The sequence below is a fragment of the Schistocerca piceifrons genome, chromosome 2 (genome assembly GCF_021461385.2).
Source record: "Schistocerca piceifrons isolate TAMUIC-IGC-003096 chromosome 2, iqSchPice1.1, whole genome shotgun sequence".
Lineage (NCBI taxonomy): Eukaryota > Metazoa > Arthropoda > Insecta > Orthoptera > Acrididae > Schistocerca > Schistocerca piceifrons.
This window is the reverse complement of record NC_060139.1, coordinates 611312303-611333774: the sequence shown is the minus strand read 5'-3', so window position 1 is coordinate 611333774 and position 21472 is coordinate 611312303. Positions and strand designations below refer to the sequence as shown.

Sequence of the window (21472 nt, the reverse complement as noted above, 5' to 3'; positions counted from 1 at the left end):
AAGTGAAAAGTACAAGCCATCATTTAAAAACCGAATGAAAAAATATGCGAATCTTCTATTACTAGAGGCGAAAGTCTGAAAAGTGCCCCAGTATACGACTCTCTCCCCTATAGTGATAATGTAAACCCTGAATACGTAATTGTCTAAAAGTAGATGTCAAGTAGACATTGTCATTATGGCCGAATTCTCACTGCGGCTACAGAGCGTACTAGTAAAAGGTACACAGCAGTGTTTATAAACAGAGAGGTGGAACAGATGTGTACAATGTTTTTTAATTTTTGTATCGAATACTGTGGTGAGTGCTCTGAGAATATTCATTAGTCTGCTAACGATTTCCAATGCGACAGAGAAGCTCATCCAGACTGCTCGTCATTCCAGGACCGGAGGTGTTGATTGAAAGCTTCTCTCATTCTCTATACAGGGTGACTCACCTACTAGGGGTTTTATGCAACTCGCAACACCTTCAAAAACCACAGACGAGATTTTCATATCCTCTTGCTAGCTACTATTAGTCCTATGGAAAAAATAAACAGGATCTTTTTGTAGGAAATTTAATGTAGTTAATTTTGTACTGGGATTCGTTATCGCTGGAGGCCACAGTTTTCGAGTCATTCAATAAAAACGCGCTTTTGTACGTACAAAATTTAACTGCATTGAATTTACTACAAGAAGTTCCTGTTAAATTTTTATGTAGGACTAATAATTTGTGCGTAGCAAGCGCGGGAATACGAAAATCTGAAGGCGTTGCGAATTGCATAAAACCCATTGATAGGGGCAGCTGAATCACCTCGTACATTGATAACGTGATAGAACTGTTTTTCACCTGCAGATAGGGCCTAGCGCTTTACTCTATTCAACCACTCGTCTAGCTTCAATATTCTTGTATGATGCTTTCAGATATTAGTTAAAAGCTTTGAAATGTTGTTTTTGTTCATCCCCGGAAATTGCATGATATCATGTGAAATTCCACTCGCGGCCACAGTTGGAACCCCCTTACGCCATCGTCACACGAGACGAGTTAGCTAACATTACTTCCTGCTACAGTGTGGGGCAAATAAAAGTGGCCGGACGAGTGGATGCGATTGAACATGAATATATAAATATAACCACATCCCGTGACGCGTACACCACGTTTAAGGCCGCCACGTAATTCACACTGGTTCAGAGCTTACAAGGGAAACACTTCATCGCACGCCCCTACGATTTAGTGGTAAGAGGGTCCAGTGGACAACCCGTCAAAAACTGAACACAGGTCAAGCATGAAAACAGGAAGAAGGTGTACTGGACTGTGAAAAAAAGCAAAATAGAAACAGTGAACAGCCCAAGAACAAGAAGTGCAAAATAGTGCAGCAGGGAAGACAAATGGCGTCGTGGTTAATTTTTTTTTAAAATTTTCGCTGTTCGCTTTATTCAAATTATATCCGTGTCTTGGTGTAACGTCCATTTGCAACAGCGAGGCGTAAGGCAAGGACCTATAATGAAAGTTGCTTCTGCACAACTACTCTATTAGCAGCCGAATGGATGTGGCTTTCGAATCTGAACAGCAAACGTTTGATGACTAGACGACAAATCAACCGAATCCTCCACCAGAAAACACGTCTGGTGTGTCATACATGGCATTACGTGTGTCAGACGATAGGAATCTCTTATCTACACATCTTAGGTGTTCGTATGAATGTGATCACTCCCAAGGAAATGATGAAGACATTATAGTTTGTCACATAGCTGCAACAAAGGAACGCGTCAGTTTCACAATCACACAGTTTCTCTTCTTCTTCTTTTCTTTTACTGTCCAACCCTGAGGCTGGTTTGCAGCAGAGCGCCATTCCTCTCTTCTGTCTGCCTTCCTCTTCATTTCCACGTACGTGTTACATCCAACTACTGAAGTCACTAACTACTGATAGGCATAGTTAGCAAATGAAAGATTTTGATAAAGAACAAACAATGTATTTACCTTAATAGTATTCAAAAGTCATAATATGAATATCAATTCATGACATCCAGTCTTACAAATTTACTGTCTCTGATGGACACACGCCCAGATCATCCGCTCTCAAAACTCCGCCATCTCTCTCCCCACATCCACCACTGCTGGCGGCTCACCTGCAACTGCGCAACGGTACGCGCTGTTCACATCTAACTGCCCACTACAATAAAGAATTTTTCAACAATGCAAACCAGACACAGACTGCACACAGCACAGCCAGTGATTTTCATACAGAGCGCTACTTGGCGTTACCAATATAAAAACCTAAACGGCCTACTTACATAGCCCCCATGCTCCCCACAAAAAATTTTACAAATTGTTTAGGGCAGTGGCCAATACAGATTTGAAGAAATTTTTCATAATCTTTCATGATACGTTTCCTTATTTTCAGACTGATGTTGTTGCTGGTGAGTAAGTTCCTTCTCCGATTAAATGTAATTTTGGCCTTTTGTATTCTGCTCGCAGTTTCTCTTAGCTCTGTCAAAACGTATGTTTTTAACGTTTTTTAAGTTGCGTCCCGTTCTGGAAATCTTGATTCATGAATTCCTTTGTTGTAACATAGTTCACATCCGCGTATTTGTTGTTTTCATTTCTGCGAGACGTCTGTATGGTATCTCGCCTGCTCTCACTATTCGTCACATTTACTTGCGACAGTAACGTATTCTTACCACATGACTCATATTCTATAACCAATGTATTGTATGACATCTGCCAAGACTACAGAAAGAGAACAAACAGTTCAGTGACCCGACCGACACTTCGCAATGTTGTGAAAAAATAAATAAATAGCACTAGGGAGTTTTGAACACAGCTCGCCCCTTTGTCAGTCCAACAGCATGACCACGTTGCTATTTCCAGCTGCTCATTATTGCACTTATGTTGTTGGACCGTTCACTGTTTGTATTTTGCTTTTTTTTTTCACTGTTCAGTACACCTTCTTCCGTTTTCATGCTTGATCTGTGTCCAGTTTTTGACGGGCTATTCACTAGGCCGTCTTACCAGTATATCTGAGGGAGGTACGATGCGGAATTTCCCTTGTTAGTGCGGCCTCCTGTGTCAGTGTGAGTGGAGCAGTGCAAAGATGACGATGGTACTCACAGAGGAGCAGTGGGTATTCGTTGTGGAAAGTTACGTGACAACAAAGTCGTGGAGACGGTGTGGTCAGTTGTTTGCTGAGAAGTTTAATGATGTCAAAGTCGCAGCAAAGAGTGCCACTCAACGATTAGTCCGAAAATGGCGTCAGACAGGATCTGTTTTGAACAAGTCAAATAATATGCCGAAATGTGGCTGCACTTCACCAGAAAATGCTTCAAAGCCCTACGAAATCAGCCCGTCGCCCGTCGCAAGAGAGCGGCATATCAGGTCGATCTTTCGGATGAATATTCCACCTGGACCTACACGTGCGTCCCTATCGAGTGTCTGTTGTTCATGCATCAAAACCAGCAGGTGCTCTTCAGTGCCTCCAGTTTGTTAGTGGCTGTCTACTGACATAACAATGGCTTGGACATGGATCTATTCTTAATGTCTGAGGAAGCCTGGTTTCACCTAACTGGTTATGTCAACTCACAGAATCACAGGTCCTGGACAGCGGAGAATCTGCATAACTTCCACGAAACACCATCGAAAGACTGGGGTTTGGTTTGCAGTGTCTGCACGCCTCAATATTGGTCCCATCTTCTTTCATCGGACACTGATTTCAGCACGTTACATTGCCAACATTTTGAACTCATTTGTGGCAACATTAACGGAGGAGGAAAAGACCTACAGTTACGTCCAACAGGATGGAGCAACTGCCCATACAGCCGGCCGAACCCTGGAACACTTTTACCGTATCTTCACGCCTGACAGAGTTGTTAGCAGAGATCAGCCTGGTCGCGGTCCTAGCTGGCCATCCATATCAGCGGAACCGTCAGTGTGCGACTACTTCCTGTGAGGAGACCTCAAGTCTAAGATGTATCGTGGCAACCTTCATGGTCTTCAAGAATTACAGCAGATTCGGATGAGACTGATGAAATTCCAGCAGTCCAGCTTCGGTCTACATTCAGCAAATTGCTGATCAGGGCCCAAAAGTGCCAAGAGATGAATGAATGGTGGTCACTATAAACATCTGCTATAGTCACGTTAGTGCTGTATTACCTCCCTCTGCTGTGTTTTGTACCCTGAACTCTGTTCTCCAGTCCACTTTTATTTTCCTCACCCTGTATTTCACGTTGAAGAGCCATTTCGTCTCGTGAAACACAAAAGCAGTTCTGCGACAGTTTGGCAATGTGCCACGTAAAGTAGAGCCTATAAGAAGCTAGAACGTTCCCTTCGTCACAAGCGGAAAACGTGACGTCATAGTGTACTCGTTTTGATCTGTAGAAGTCCATATTAGACGTGTTTTATGTTATACTTTACACTCTCTAAATAAATGCTGTTTCTAAGCACCAACACATTAAATGTTTCGAGAACGAATCGTTATTGGTACGATCTGTTGTAATAAAATTACGGGAAACAGCATAATGGTGGTTAAAGAATTTTCGTATTTAGTTATCTTCGCCTTATAATTCACGTGTTATGAAAGCAAGCCAGTTTAATGCAACGGCACACAGAAGATTCTTCAGAAACGTATAGTTCTTGTTAGGATTTGTTATAATTAAATGTCAGTTAATAACATTTCCGTGATTAAAGTCTTTTTAGAAGACTGTAATGTAAAATATAACGTCACTCGTTGAACAGCTTCTGGAGTGTAGTTTTGGTAGAGGTGCCACATTATGGATTAGAAGACAGAGGGCTGTGTCGAATTGTATCCAATTTCTTTTCACTTCGGCGTTTTGTAAACGATTGTGTGACTTTCTTATGAAACTAATACAAATAATTTCTGTAATATTTGATGTTATATCGGTGTAAGTGTATTCTCTGCCAGGAGTGAGTTTCTTCGATTTGGTGAACTTTTATTAGCTGATGTTCTTACTGACTGGACATGTACCTCTCCTTTTTGTCATTACATGTTCACGGATATTGAAGTTTTTGTTTACCACTGACAGAGCAACGTGACTAACAAATGGACAAGAGAGGGAGTGAGTTTGTTCCATGTGGTGAACTTTTATTAGCTGATGTCCTTATTGACTGGACATGTACCTTTGCTTTTTGTCATTACGTGTTCACGGGTGTTGAAGTTTTTGTTTACGACAGGAACAACAATATAGCTAACAAATGGACAAGAGAGGAAATGTGCGTTTTAATAGAGGTAACGTGGAAATTTCATGCGCGCCCATCTTCGTAAACAAACTGCATGGTTTGCAAGCTAAATAAAACCGAAAATGCCACTGGAGAGCGCTGAGAGCGCAAAAACACGTTAACCAGCTCGTTCCGTGTGCCAACGGCGCTGTGTCTTGTGACGTTGGATATCCCATTAATGTGCACGTCACCGTCAGCTGCCTCATCCCGTGTGACGACGGTTTCAAAGATATAGAGCGCACGAGACATATAACGCAATATACGCCTCATAATTGTTCGCAGATTAATTCTCCACACTTCTACACTATTAAAATCAATCTAAAACTAAGCTCGCCTGCACCGCTTTGACTCATGAGACAAAGTTAAAAATGTCTGTACCCATATACCAGTAATGAAAGCCCTGTAACGGTTTAACTACTTTCAGAAGAGTTCTAAGACTGAACAATTGGACTGTCAACTGTACGCCGCTACCAGTTCATACATTGCCTTCAGTTGGCTCCTAGCAACTTTCGGCGACAATCTCCTCTAAAAACAAAATGGGATAACCATTTCTAAGCCAAATGGTCAAACTCACACAAAAATACTGTACTTCAATTTTTCGCAGAAAGAAATGGAATTTAGTGACTAAACTTCGCCAAATATGGTACTCAATCTGCCTTTAAATACTGGCTCCATGATGTCTAACGAGCGCTTGCTACGTAGCGACAATAGTTTGTGACCTGCAATCGTAGGGCAATTTTACAAAACCATCCTGCAACCTACTCTAACGGAATTTTAAAAAGGCGCTCTGCTACAACAGGAATGCAGTGTTAGAGGAAAGATGAAGTAAACGTATTCTGAAATTTAGAGATTTTGGACTTTTCTGTATGTTCTAATGAAACTATGAGACTTTCGCTATTTGAGCCAGCAGTATTTCCCGTATGGGTATCCAATTTTATAGAAATATATAGCTCCCAGCACGTTGCAGACTATTTGTAATCTTCCTCGCATCAGATGTGGGTTGATGCTCTTTGTGTACAGGGCTGTATCATCGGCATATAGCCCCGTCTGCACCCGTTGCGTTCGCGGCATGTCTGCCGTGAATGGGGTATACAAGAAGAGCCCCAATACTGAGCCCTGTGGGACTCCGGCGGCTATTTCCCGTGCTGTTGAGGTCCCGTCTTCTATCTTCACGTGGAAGGTACGTCCCGCCAGGTAGGAGTGGATCAGTCGGGCTTGTGATACCGGAACTCCCTGTACCAGTAACTTGTAGACTAGTCCGTCGTGCCACACGCTGTCGAAGGCGCGGGAGACGTCTCGGAGGACCGCCCCAAGGTACTCCCTCTTCTCGAGCGTTCCCATCGCCTGCCCCAATAGTCGCAGTGGTTGGTGTGTTGTCCCGTGCCCCCTCCGGAAGCCGAACTGCTCGTCGGGAAGCAGGCCTTCCTCTCCGACGTGACGGTGCAGTCTCCTGACATATATTCGCTCAAATACCTTTGAGACTGTAGGTAGCAGGCTGATAGGCCGGTAATTTTGCGCCAGCCTGTTATCTTTGCCAGCCTTAGGGATCGCCACCACCTGCGCACGTTTCCAGGCGGGGAGATAGTGACCGGTCCTAAGGAAGGCGTTAAATATCTTCGTGAGGAGTTTCACAGCCTCTGGGAGGACCTCCTTCAGGAATGGGCCGCCGACGTTATCGCACCAACGTGCTTTGCGCGGGCCGAGGTGCCGTAGCTGCCGCTGAATCTGTGCCATTGTGGGTTCGATGGAGTCCTCAGGGTCTTCTGCCGCGAGGTGTACACGGAGCCTATCTACCACCATTCGGATGTGGTCGCTATCTACATCTTCAACTAGCGTGAAGTTGGCCGCGAAGGTATGGGCCAGTACCCCAGCTTTGGCGTCAGGCTCGGCCACTGCATGCTGTCCGACGCGTAGCGGCGGGACTCGTTGCCTCCTGCAAAGGAACTGTTTGGTTGCTTGCCAAGCAGTGCCGTCTGCGATGTTCAGGGTCGCTACTCTCCCAGCCCAGTCCCTGTTCCTGTATTCCGCGACCGCGTACTGTATGGCACGGCGCATTCGGTTGATCCGATTTTTCGTCGCCGCCTGGCTGGTGACGTTCTACTCTCGGATCAGCTGGTTCTTCTCCCGGATCATCTGCAGGATGTCGGGCGGTAACTAGCGGGAGTAATCCCGCGGCTTCTGACGTCTCTGCTGCGTTTCTCCATCAGCCGCTCTGATCGAGAGATGCGAAAAAAAAAATGGTTCAAATGGCTCTGAGCACTATGGGACTTAACATCCATGGTCATCAGTCCCCTAGAACTTAGAACTACTTAAACCTAACTAACCTAATGACATCACACAACACCCAGCCATCACGAGGCAGAGAAAATCCCTGACCCCGCCGGGAATCGAACCTGGGAAGAGAGATGCGAGAACGCTGCGACTGTGGCGTCTACGCCATCAACATCAGGATACGGTACCGCGGCGAGCGTCTCTGTCAGGTGCAGCCGGAAGTGTTCCCAGTCGGTGTTGAAGTAGGTCTTGCGTCCTTCAGGTGGTGCGGCCCCGTCCGTGCTCAGATCGAAGATCACTGGCAGGTGGTCTGAGGACAGGGCCACATGTGTCGTTGAGACTGCGTCGTGGGTCACCCCTTTGATGATCGCGATGTCCAGGACATCCGGGCAGCCTCTCTTGGGATAGTGTGTAGGGTAGTATGGCCCCAGCACTATCGCGTCATTATCTGTGGCCACCTTCTGCCGCTGGTTGTGGTGACCCTGGAGTTCCACACCGGGTGCTTGGCGTTGAAGTCGCCTCCGATAAAGATGTTGCCGCGCATTGACAACAGCGTCTAGAAGTTATTTTGTCGTAGGAGTCCTCTAGGTTTCCGGTATGCGGCGATGAAGGTCACTTAACCCACGGAGGTGCTGACTGCGACGCCTGTTGCTTCTAGTTGCGTCAGCTCTGATAGCTGGATTGGGTAGTGTCGCAGCGTTCTTCTTAGGCAGACCGCAGTTCCGCCGCCTGCTGTTGGTGTACCGTCGCGATAGCACCTATAGTTAGGTGCCCTCGCGTTTACGCCGGTCTTTAGCCATGTCTCACACACGAGACACACATCCACGGCCTCGTCGCGTAAAAACTGCCTAAATTCGCCCTCCTGCTGCCTTATGTTGTTTGCGTTCCATACGCAGACGGTGAGACCTATGACGTGATTAGGCATCATGGGTGTTGGTGGCCTCTGTTGTGGTGTTGGCCTGGTTGGCCGCAATCAGTGCAGACACGATCATCTGTGGTAGTTGGAACAGCAGCTGTTTGAACTACCGCAGCATCTCTCGTAGTTCTGCGGCCTCGGTGGTTACAGTGGTCGGAGGTGGTGGGCCCCACGTAAGTGGCGGCCTCCCTTCTTCACGCCCAGCGTCCGGCTGGCCCTGCCCGGCCTCTCGCGGCGGTCGGGGAACGCCTTCCGCTGCGCGGCTAGGCCGCTCCGCCTGCCGCGCTTGCTCGGCGTGTTGCTGTGCTGGGCTTGCAGGCGTTTCCCCTGCGGCCACTGTCGCGGTCGCCGCTAGTGCTGTAGTAGCGTAGTTTCTTCCCTGCTGAACTCTCCTCGCTGCTGCCTGCCGCCCTTTTGCAGCTGTTTTTTTGAAGGCTTTGCAGCCGCGGAAGCTGGCGACGTGTTCTTCATTGCAGATGCAGCACGTGGGTGTCTCCTCGATCGGGAACGGACATTCCCGGCTCAGGTGCTCCCCAGCACACTTTACACAGCGTGGGGACGTTTTGCAGTATTTTGCCAGGTGGTCGATTCCCTGGCAGTTGAAGCATTGAAGCGGACCTCTCCGCCTCGTCAATTTTTCAACTGTGACCCCGCTGTCACTTCCCACTCTCGTTTCATGGAAGATCTTCCTAGCTCAGGTGTGTCGCCCAGTATGACCTGGAAGAGCGGTATGTCTGCGTTGTCTTTCGGCGACTTCATCCGGGATATTGTATTTATGGTGTACCCCTTGACCTCAAGAAGCTCCTTGAGGTACTAGGGGTCCATACTGAAGGGCAGGCGTCGGAAGACTACTCTGAGTGTCTTTGTGGGTTCCGACGAGTACGTGAACCAGTTTAGACCACGTCTGTCAATGAGGTCAGTAACGCTTTTGTTGTCTTCCGCGGTTCGCGTCACGATTCTGTACATATCGTGACTTGCTGTCTTAGTAGTAAAGTTGTTCTTGACGACCGCGAGGATCGCCTGTTCTGCTTCTTTAAAGGAGCCCGGCCATTTCACCATGATGGGTGGCGGCGGGGCCCTTGCTTCTCTGCTGCTGTCTCCTCCTCCTTCCCTTCGAGCTCAGCAAACCGGTTTTTAACGACCATGCCTCCAGCAGTGGCCATCTGTACAGCTATTCAATCTTCTTGCGTTTGGATATTTGAAACCCATCCGCGTCAGTGGTCGTTTTAGGGGCTTTGCACCCTTTCGACGACGCCTTTCTTCGCGTTTGCAGCGTCGGTGCGGTGGCGGGAGCGACGGTAGTCGCACGTTTGCGGTAGCTTTCCGGACTCGTTTCCGCCGGGCTCTTCTTACATCTACATCTACATTTATACTCCGCAAGCAACCCAAGGTGTGTGGCGGAGGGCACTTTACGTGCCACTGTCATTACCTCCCTTTCCTGTTCCAGTCGCGTATGGTTCGCGGGAAGAACGACAGCCGGAAAGCCTCCGTGCGCTCTCGAATGTCTCTAATGTTACATTCGTGATCTTCTCGGGATGTATAAGTAGGGGGAAGCAATGTATTCGATACCTCATCCAGAAACGCACCCTCTCGAAACCTGGACAGCAAGCTACACCGCGATGCAGAGCGCCTCTCTTGCAGAGTCTGCCACTTGAGTTTGCTAAACATATCCGTAACGCTATCACGCTTACCAAATAACCCTGTGACGAAACGCGCCTCTCTTCTTTTGATCTTCTCTATCTCCTCCGTCAACCCGACCTGGTGGGGATCCCACACTGATGAGCAATACTCAAGTGTAGGTCGAACGAGTGTTTTGTAAGCCACCTCCTTTGTTGATGGACTACATTTTCTAAGGACTCTCCCAATGAATCTCAACCTGGTACCCGCCTTACCAACAATTAATTTTATAAGATCATTCCACTTCAAATCGTTCCGCACGCATACTCCCAGATATTTTACAGAAGTAACTGCTACCAGTGTTTGTTCCGCTATCATGTAATCATACAATAAAGGATCCTTCTTTCTATGTATTCGCAATACATTACAATTGTCTATGTTAGGGGTCAGTTGCCACTCCCTGCACCAAGTGCCTATCCGCTGCAGATCTTCCTGCATTTCGCTACAATTTTCTAATGCTGCAACTTCTCTGTATACTACAGCATCATCCGCGAAAAGCCGCATGGAACTTCCGACACTATCTACTAAGTCATTTATATATATATTGTGAAAAGCAATGGTCCCATAACACTCCCCTGTGGCACGCCAGAGGTTACTTTAACGTCTGTAGACGTCTCTTCATTGATAACAACATGCTGCGTTCTGTTTGCTAAAAACTCTTCAATCCAGCCACACAGCTGGTCTGATATTCCGTAGGCTCTTACTTTGTTTATCAGGCGACAGTGCGGAACTGTATCGAACGCCTTCCGGAAGTCAAGAAAAATAGCATCTACCTGGGAGCCTGTATCTAATATTTTCTGGGTCTCATGAACAAATAAGGCGAGTTGGGTCTCACACGATCGCTGTTTCCGGAATCCATGTTGATTCCTACATAGTAGATTCTGGGTTTCCAGAAGTGACATGATACGAGAGCAAAAAACATGTTCTAAAATTCTACAAGAGATCGACGTAAGAGATATAGGTCTATAGTTTTGCGCATCTGCTCGACGACCCTTCTTGAAGACTGGGACTATCTGTGCTCTTTTCAATCATTTGGAACTCTCCGTTCCTCTAGAGACTTGCGGTACACGGCTCACACTGAAGGGCAGGCGTCGGAAGGCTACTCTGAGTGTCTTTGTAGGTTCCGACGAGCACGTGAACCAGTTTGGACCACGTCTGTCAATGAGGTCAGTAACGCTTTTGTTGTCTTCCGCGGTTCGCGTCACGATTCTGTACATATCGTGACTTGCTGTCTTCGTAGTAAAAAGTTGTTCTTGACGACCGCGAGGATCGCCTGTTCTGCTTCTTTAAAGGAGCCCGGCCAAGACTTTCCTCCACTTCCATGTCCTCCGTGTCTTCAGCTTCCTCTCCGTCGTTCCCAGCATGAACCGGGCCGTCCGTTGAACGGTGCCCGCGAAGACGTCTTTTATCTGCTTTCGTGACCCGACTTTAGGCCAGGCGACTGGGTCTTCAGTGGGCGATGTTACCCTTTCGGGTGTCTCTATCTTGGCAGTGGCGTTCTTTGGTCCGCCCACGTCGAGTGCGCGCGTTACTGCATAAGAGGGCATGCCTCCTGCGATAGTAATGGTGCGCTTCTGCTTCTTCTTGTTCCCTTTCTGGGAACGGGTTGCTGTAGGTTGCGTACAAAGTACGGCCGCCGGTAATGTGTGACCCACGGTCGGCGACTCCCCCGCAACTAGCTTCCTCGACCGGGGTCGAAGTCGCATAACAGCTACCAGATCCATCAGCGTTGTCTCGTGCTTTTGCGTCATCATCTTTCGTCGTCTTCCCGGAGCGAAACGTCGTAGGTAGCGAACAGGCCGTATCCGCCGGTATAACCGGGAGGCGACTTCCCCCGCTACTTGCGGCCTCTGCCGAGGCATTGGCCTCATAACGTCGTCTCATATCCCTTCCTTCATCTCCCTGGATCTTCACTGGCCGGTCCGTCGTAAGCAGAACTCCGCCGGGCGATGATCTGCCACTCTGCGCTCGTCTTCTAGTCCCAGGAAATCAGCCACCGCGACTTCCGGGTCACACATCCGGCCCATCCCGGTTGGGGGGCCGGATGTGGCCGTCGACAGAGCAAGTTCTCCCGATCGGCGATCCGCCACACCCTTCGCTTCAGCGTCGCGTTGAGCACGGTGCGGCATCTCTGAGCTCCTCTCCGGACGGTGGCGAGCAGCTCTCTCGCTAGCAGCCAGCCCGTTGACCGGATAGTGGCAGCAGAAGTAAGAGTTAAGGACACTCTTGCAGTCATTCAACCGTGTTAGACAGATGACCCACCGGTGTAACCTCTGTTTACAAGTCATTGGAGGCAGTTTTGAACTTCTGCTTTAACTGAAGTAATTGTGTTCCGTTAATGTTGTTGTCTCTTGGTAATAAAGAATTAAGACTTGTTTGTGTTGCGTATTGTCCTCACAGGAAAGCACACTAGAGAAATTGTTTTCATTGTCCCATGCAACCTCTTAGAGATTGTTAGTTTAATTAATTTTCATCCAGAGGAAACTCCCTCCACATGTTTAAAAATCGTCAGAGGATAACCTGACGTTAAAGAGAGATTTTTTTTTCAGTGCCCCGTGAAACACCGCAGTTTATCGGTTTAAATGATTTTCACCCTGTATAAGTTAAGCACCTTTACCGCGACAACGCTAACGCAAAAAACCTACACGCAGCGTATGCTTCGATGTTCGCTCCCTCGCGTTCTATTGCGTTCGCTTACTCGCAGGTACAAATCAATATTGTGCGGACTAACGAATCCTCTGCCCAAAAAGGAGCGGAAGTAATCCGTTTTGGATGTACTGATTTATAGAAAAGATGACGGAACTGTTGGACACAGATTTTATAGGAAACCAACATATACTACATCTACACCTACAAAGGTACTCCGCAAGGCACCGTACGGTGCGTGTCGGAGTATACCATACATCACTACTAGTCATTCCCTCCCCTGTTCCACTCGAAAATAGAGCGAGGGAAAAACGAGTATCTATATGCCTCCGTATGAGCCCTTATTTCTCGTATCTTATTTTCTCGGTACTTAAGCGCAATGTATGTTGGTGCGCAGTAGAATCGTTTGGCAGTCAGCTTCAAATGCCGGATCTCTAAATTTTCTCAATAGTGTTCCTCGAAGAGAATGTCGCCTTTCCTCCAGGGATTCCCATTTGAGTTCCCGAAGCATCCCCATAACACTTACGAGTTGCTCGAACCTACTGGTAACAAATCTAGCAGCCCACCTCTGAACTAAAAATGGTTCAAATGCCTCTGAGCGCTATGGGACTTAACTTCTGATGTCATCAGTCCCCTAGAACTTAGAACTACTTAAACCTAACTAACCTAAGGACATCACACACATCCACGCCCGAGGCAGGATTCGAATCTGCGACCGTAGTCGTCGCGCGGTTCCAGACCGTAGCGCCTAGAACCGCACGGCCACCACGGCTGGCGCCATCTCTGAACTGCTTCGATGTCTTCCTTCAGTCTGACCTGATACACATCCAAAACACTCGAGCAGTATTCAAGAATAGGTCACACCAGTGTCCTAATGCGGTCTCCTTTACAGGTGAACCACTCTTTCCTAATATTCTCCTAGTAAACCGAAGTTGACCATTTGTCTTCCCTGCCACAGTTTTCACATGCTCGCTCCACCTCATATCGCTTTGCAACGTTACGTCCAGATATTTAAACGACTTGGCTGTGTCAAGCTGGACACTAGGAATACTGTATTCGAACATTACACGTTGGTTCTTCCTACTCATGCGTATTATCTTATATTTTTCCTCATTTAGGGCTAGCTGCCATTCATCACACTAACTAGAAATTTTGTCTAAGTCGTCTTGTATCTTCCTACTCACACTCAACTTCGACACCTTACCATAAACTACGACATCAACAAACAACCGCAGATTGCAGCTCACCCTGTCCGCCAAATCATTTATGTATGTAGAGAACCACAGCGGTCCTATCACACACACTTTCCTGGGGCACTCCTGACGATACCCTTGTCTCTGATGAACACTTGCGTCGAGGACAACACACTGGGTTTATTACTTAAGAAGTTTCTGAGCGACTCACATATCTGTGAGCTTACTCCATATGTTCGTACCTTCGTTTATAGCCTACAATGGGGCATCGTGTCAAACGCTTTCCGGAATTATGTGGGTTCAGTCTGTTGCCCTTCATCCATAGATCGCAGCATATCATGTGAGAAAAGAGAAAGGTTGGTCTCTTCATCCTTTATCCACTTACTAGGCACATAAATCTCCACGATTTACAAAGTGCTTAAACTTTGTCCATAATTCCTCTACGTCCATCTTACTGGAACTAAGTGATGTAATTCACTAAGTGAGACGCAAACAACTGCTTATCTGCTCTATGTAGCAGAAATACTCTCCTAGCCTTGTTGACTGATTTATTATCTTTCGTAACTATAGTTGCTATAATGACATGATTGCCAGTCCTCGTTTCCATACTGACACTGTCAATAAGGTCCGGTCTATTTGTAGCTACAAGGTCTAAGACATTTCCATTGAGTGTGGGCTGCCGAGACAGATGCTCAAGACAGTATTCAGAAAACATGTTAAACAGTATTTCGCACGTCTGTATGTCTGCACACCCCGCAGTAAATCCATAGGCATCCCAGTCTATACTCTGTAGGTTGAAGTCGCCTCCAACTAGTATTGCATGATCTGGGTATTTACGCGTTACTGACCGTAGACTGTCTTTGGATGACTCTAGAATTGTCACAGCGGCATCGAATGGCTGGTAAAAATATCAAGCAATTAACTTGGTTTCACCTACACCTGTTATACACGACCTGATAACTTCACTTTCACATTCAATTTCGACCTCAATAGAGACAATATTTTCGTCAACTGCAATGAACATTCCTCCTCCTATGGCCTCTAATCTGTCTACAAATGCCCACACGATAGTGCAGGTCTAGCAATCTGTAGCCAAGCCTTTGGTAGAGACCCTCCGCTCGGCTCCAAATCAGAGGACTCTAATCAACTCTGGGAACAATGATGCAAAACTCTGGGCTATGCTTGCACCCCGAACGCGAGGCCAGAAGTATTCACCACGTCCACCAGCCACATGTATGAACTGAGGATGGCCTCAGAACCCATGTGACAGGCATCATTGCTGCTGACATGAGCCACAACTTTCACACGACTGCATCCTGCATAGACTATAGACACAGGCAAGGCCACCTCCACATGTTGGATGAGGTCTCCCGGCAGACATAGCGAGCACACATTGGCTTTCTTTCCAGCCATGAACACTATCTGCCTAAGGGGCTCCATAACGCGCCTAACATTGGAGCTCCCGACAACTGGTAAACCCCTCCCCCCGTGTGCCTGCTTGGACCCTAGTGAAGAAGCAGCTATTTGCCCACTCACAGGGTGAATGGGCGAGGCCAGGTGGCTAGTTTCCTCATTGGCCCTCTGCCTCGAGCGCTGTGAACTGCCATTCACCCTGCTGCGAGGGTGGATCCACTGCACCCCTTCGGGTACACTAGGAGGTACCTCGGAAGCAGAGCCCATGGGCAAAACAAGCGACACCTGAGGTGTCCCGTGTGACAAGCCAGATTCTCGGCCACCACCACAGTCTGAAGGTGACCGACTGTAGCCAAAAGCGCATTCATCTGTTCGTGAACTGCGACCAGATCCGCCTGCGTCCGCACACAGCATACACTCATCCTAACCATCCTAGCACGGCTAACTGAGTAAACTATAAAAGCAGACGGAATCCTGAATATGCGACTTGCTACCTTCCAGATGTGTCACAAATGGGCGCTGATGTGTTAATGAGCTATGTAGCTGGATATTCAGTGAGAAGCTATTGCGCTACAGACTGAGTGAATTTACCTTCACAAAAACGCGAGATTGAACTTCTTAAACAGAAAAATACACAAAAACTTTAATAAACGTACTACGAGGAAAACGAAGAAAAAGATAAGTACTTAACTTGCCGCTCTTAGATGTGAATCATCTGAGAGCTGCTACCTGACAAACTAGCTTACTACTCGGAGGGACGGTTCTCTTCAAAATAAAAGAAATTAGCAGCTACTGCGCTACAGACTGAACGAATTTACACCTACAAAAACTTACTGATAAATATTTACATGCTACCAGCTGTCATCCATCATTTTACGTTTACCACAATAGCTGCAACATCTTAAGGACGTGTTTAATCATAACGGTTATACGGACAGACAGATTCGACCTGCTTTCGACTTCGGATCGTTACCTAAACCGGCTGAAGATACTTTTAGTTCTGTGGCTTTCCTTCAATACACTGGTGACGTGTCTGCCAAAATAGGTAAGGGTCTGAAACATGAAATCAGATGTGTGTTCTGTCCGCCAGCTAAGATTAGAGCACTTCTGGGCTCTATTAAGGACGATTTAGGTCTGAGGAAGCCTGGAGTCTACAAAATACCATATGAGTGCGGTAAAATATACATTGGCCAAACTATCCGTACCGTAAATGACAGATGTGTTGACCATCATCGCCATACACGGTTATTACAATCTGACAAATCTGCGGTGGCTGAGCGCTGTCTTACAGAGGGACATAGGATGCTATACAATGAGACCTAGTGGTTGCAAACACCTCGCGTTACTGGGTAGTGGTGGTGGTGGTGTGTTGGGGCTTATGGGCGCTCAACATCGAGGTCATCAGCGCCCTGACACACATTAAAACGAACGAATGTGGACAGACCTAAGAAAACTAAAGCACACACTCAAACAAAGCAGGAAAAGAAGGAAAATGCTACATAAGAAAGTAAAACCTAAGGAAAGGGGAAACATAGCAAGAATGTCACAGGAAATTGTTATTGGCTGACCACTTACATAAAATATGGGCGAGCTTGTCACACAGTGAGCAAATTAAAATCCTCTCCCTAAAATCTTTGTAAAAACATTTGACAGGGCACAGATCTTTAAAACTTTAACCACATTCGTCCGAGTGTTGCCTAAAAGAGATGGTGTTACTGGGATTGTGTTTTAAAGGAAGCTGTCGAAATCAGACTAACCGTGACAATGGATAACTATAAGTAAAATCAGGAATCCTGTTTTATCAGATATGAAGAAACAACGGCATCTGAATCGGCCGGCTACGAGTAATAATTTTTAACGATAAATCTTTTTTTCGTCAGTATTCACCACTGGAGGCGCTGCAACTCTTCATGCGCCAGGGTGTATCAGCAACGATTGAGCTCTTGAGCTTTACCTTAGCGCGTGCGCTTTCGTATTTTCGTTGCACGTAAAAGTTTCGTCGTTCACGGTTTGAATCAGTTATCGGCCAGAGCGCTTTAGCTTTCCTCGCCTGATGCTGATGGACAGGTGGACCGCGGAAATATTGTGTGCAGATGACAGTTTGATCCGGCTGAAGATCCGACAAGAATCTGATCTGTTAATACGCCGGAAAGAGTACATACTCACCCCTGAACATTGCATGCGAATACGTTTCGATGTAAAGGGAATTAAGAGTTTGCTGAGGCTGCAGAAGATCGTCATCCAGGAACCATAGGTTACTACAATGAAGCAAAAAAACTCGCCTGCATCTTGCGCTTGTTGGCGGTGACGTCGGTGATGAGCGCCGTCCGCTCCGTCTCGAGCTCTCTCTTCTCAGACAGGATGACGCGACCCAGCAGCTGATCCTCCAGGCCTTTCATCGTCACCGTGAAGTCGATGATCGATGTGCGCGCCGCTATCTCCGGCGTGTACGCCGGGTTGGCCAACTTCGTCGTGATGTACATCCGGAAATCGTCGTTCACATCCACCTCTTTGTCTCCCACTTTCACCTGCAACATGCAAATTCGTATATTTACTCCTAGTATTTTACTATAAACTCACTGGATAAAATGATAGTTGGCCCCATTAAGAGAGCACACTGGTCGCTTTGGAACGCTGTAGACACTGTAGTGTAGAGCTGGTATTGGGCGGTCATTGACACTCCAGCGCTATGTCGTGGGAATGGAGTGGCGTTCATGTGCCAGACAGTAGTATGGAGTCAGCGCATTTGAAACGATGTGGAAACGTGAAAAAAATTGCAAAAGGTTCTATCTTATTTGGACATGCCCGTGACCACACCACGAATGAGGCTGCCAGTTTTGTTAGTGTATCTAGTCAGACTGTCCAACATATCTCTCAGGAATAGTGTGATAATTGCAGTCATATAACGTAGTGGTTGGTTGGTTGGTTTGGAGAGAAAGGGATCGAACTACAGGGTCACCAGTCCCGTAATGTAGTGTAAGAACAGTGATTGTAAAAAGTTGCTAACCGCAAACGAGTGTCACGCCCTGTCAGTGGCAACCAGTTGCAGAGATATCAGGTAATGCTGCTGTCACTGAACGCAGGTACATCTCAAATAGTTTCCGAACGAACGGTGCAAAAGAGAACTGCTCACGGTGCTACATGCAGCTACACTTCATCAGCGGACAAAACAACAGACAATAGAGGCATGTAGTGTGGTCAGACGAGCCGCGATTTGCCTCTTTTCAAATGATGAGGCGTAGAGTGCACTGACGACCCGATGAGGCGTTTAAGCTGCAGTCTCCCGAGGGCGTACTTCAGATCAATGGTGGTTCTATGATGTTTAAGGGATGTTTTTCGTGCCACGACTTGCACTCAATTTCTAAGGTTACCGCGAGTATGAACCAGGGTCCACATCTACATACACTATCCGCAAGACACCAAACAGCGCATGACGGAGGGTATGAAATCCATTAGTAAAACAGCGGCTGACCACGTTATAAAAAACATGTGAAGACGAAATGATATGGAGCGATTTTGTGAATGAATTACAGAGTAAGAAATTCCAGTCTGCCATGCTTTCTTGGCCCGATTTCCAAATGCCGTGTCTAGCTTAAGAGTGTTATTTTTTGATGAATGTGCGATATATCATAGTTCACACAGGAAGAATGTAGTGTTCTGGTCTAAGGAAAAGCTGTGTTACGTGCAAGAGTTGAAAATGAACCCGTTTCATGTTATGATATGAGCAGAGATGCCACCACATCTGTTCGCACTATATTTTTTGAAGGGTACTTGTTTGAAGTAAATGTAGAATGAAAGTTCTTATTTGGACATGTTGCATATATGGTTAATAGCTCAGTTCGAAGACAAGGGAATCATGGATAATGTGTGGCTGCAGCGGGGTGGAGCACCAGCACACTTTCAGATGTACATGAGTTCCTTGACGAACAATGTCGAGTGTGCTGGATTGCGTACGGTCCAGCAACATCTCCAGTCGGATTTAAATGACCATTACGCCATGGGGAATAGTCAAATATCATGTGATTCAACGCCGGAGGAATAGCGAAAAAGTGTTGAAGACTTTCGGAGCTAAACTCCTGAGATGCTTCACACGTGTCACGCAAAGCATGTAGACGCATAGATCGCTGTGTATGGTACAATGGTGCATATACAGATTTGCTGAGTACATAGTTTATGCATGTAAATTCATCAACACATAATATGCTGCTTTGACCTAGGGGTTCAGAGGTTTCTCGGACGCACTGTATATCGTCTGATACACACACACACACACACACACATACACACACATGGTGTCTCGCTGAATATGATCTAGTGAGAGCTGTACCTTGTAAGTGGATCCCATCTTGATGTGATTCTTCTCGAGTACATTGTCGAGCATGGGGTCGAGTTCCTCGCCCACGTCCTCGATCAGCAAGGGCCTTCCCAACGACACGCAGTCCTCGACGTGATTTCGGAAGTACTTGTGGGAGAGCGTGGTGATCTGCAGCTCGTTGTCCCTCTCCTTGTTGCGGATCCACGACTTGCCCTGAGTCTGTGGGTCAATCAGCAGCGGGTAGCGGGCTGCCTTGGTTACGATGATACCATTCTGTATGGACAGCTCGTCGTTGGGCAGTCCCTGCAGGTTCCATTCGCCGATCTGTCGACACCAGAGAAACCATCGTCACCAATGTAACCAGCTACTAATCAGCCAAAGCCTGATAAGGATCTTAGTGACTTTGCACCACCGTTGTTATTTGTTGTTTGAATGGAACTGCCAGCACAAATGTCAGGCTCTGAAGATGTTTTTTGCAAAAAGGAAAATGTATTGTGCACTACTGTGCAATTCTAAGCGTCATGGTACACGTAATTTCTGAAATACATGAATTTTATATAAGTTGACTATGTTTTTAAATTGCAGCTCATAATATGCAACTTTCGAAACATTACAGTGTTTTGTTATTGCAGCACCATGAATTTTTGTATAATATGACTATTTTTTTTTCAAATTGCAGCTCATAATATGCAGCCTTCAAAAGATAACTATGGTTTGTTATTGCAACCATGGTTCACCTTCCTTGCCTCTTGGTGGCGAAGATATACCTTCCCTATCGATGGCGCACTATCTCTAGTGAATGTGTATTGTATGGCAAATCCGGAATCACCAGTGATGGTATACGTTTCCTGAAACTTCCATTTCCATCATACCATTACACATCAGTAGGTTCCACTAAGAAATTCGTTGATGGAGTAGAAGCTGGTAACCTCTAATAAATTCTTTTGATTCCTCTTACACTGAAATTTATTGGTAATAAAACTTTATATGACTGCTGGTAAATTACTGAAAATGTGTCTGGACAGAAGTATGTGTCTAAATTTTTATGAAGCATATTGTTATTTCTAGTATTGAATCCATGAAACAGTGGTTAGTTTGAAAAAGAAAAATATTATTTATGATAAATTTCGTTGACGGATAAATATGTATATTGGGAACAGTAATATACCTATACTTATGCCAAGATGCGTTTCGGGGTTTTACCATAAGCACATCAGTGAAACAAAGTGTTTTTACTGTGCATATCCTCGGGAGAAAAGGAGCTACAGAGTATAATACTAAAACAAGTGCACCTGACTATTAATTAAATGTATAACTATTGTTGTGTTTTTGTTGTTGTTGTGGTCTTCAGTCCTGAGACTGGTTTGATGCAGCTCTGTATAACTATACAACTCAGAAAACGTGGTAGACAAACGGTTTATTATTTTGGGCAGGGAAACTTCAACGTTGAAAATGCAGTCGATAAAAACGTTGTATTGACGAAGATCTAAGTTTATTACACTAGTTGAAGACTGATAAAATCCGGGCACGCGACTTGGCATGAACATAACTACACAAAAAGTGGTTGGTTGCTGTATTTATTAAGTAATACAGTCAGTTTAGTTACGTAGATCTTATGTTTTTGTAACTATGTCTTATTTGACTTCGTTGGTAAGGTGTCTTACTATACGACCACTTGACAATGGCACAAATGCTGAAAACTGATGCAGTGCTCAGTAAAATAAAAATATTCATTCTAAGTGGGTAGCATTTTCGGAAATGATGATGACCTCTTTGGAATTTATTGAAGGCGTGATGCACAACTGTGAAAGACGAATATAATAAAAGCTGATCGA

The 21472-nt window shown here is 46.2% G+C and overlaps 1 protein-coding gene across 1 annotated transcript in view; it reads right to left on the bottom strand.

Annotated features, from left to right (window-relative positions):
• LOC124775662 (dynein axonemal heavy chain 8-like) overlaps positions 1-21472 on the bottom strand; it is a 605208-nt gene that overhangs the window by 163210 nt on the left and 420526 nt on the right. Inside the window, exons 34-35 of the mRNA XM_047250489.1 lie at positions 19650-19961; positions 17605-17850 (exon numbers count right to left, since the gene is read on the bottom strand). Coding sequence (XP_047106445.1) covers positions 17605-17850; positions 19650-19961 — 558 coding nt within the window. The remainder of the gene's footprint in view (positions 1-17604; positions 17851-19649; positions 19962-21472) is intronic.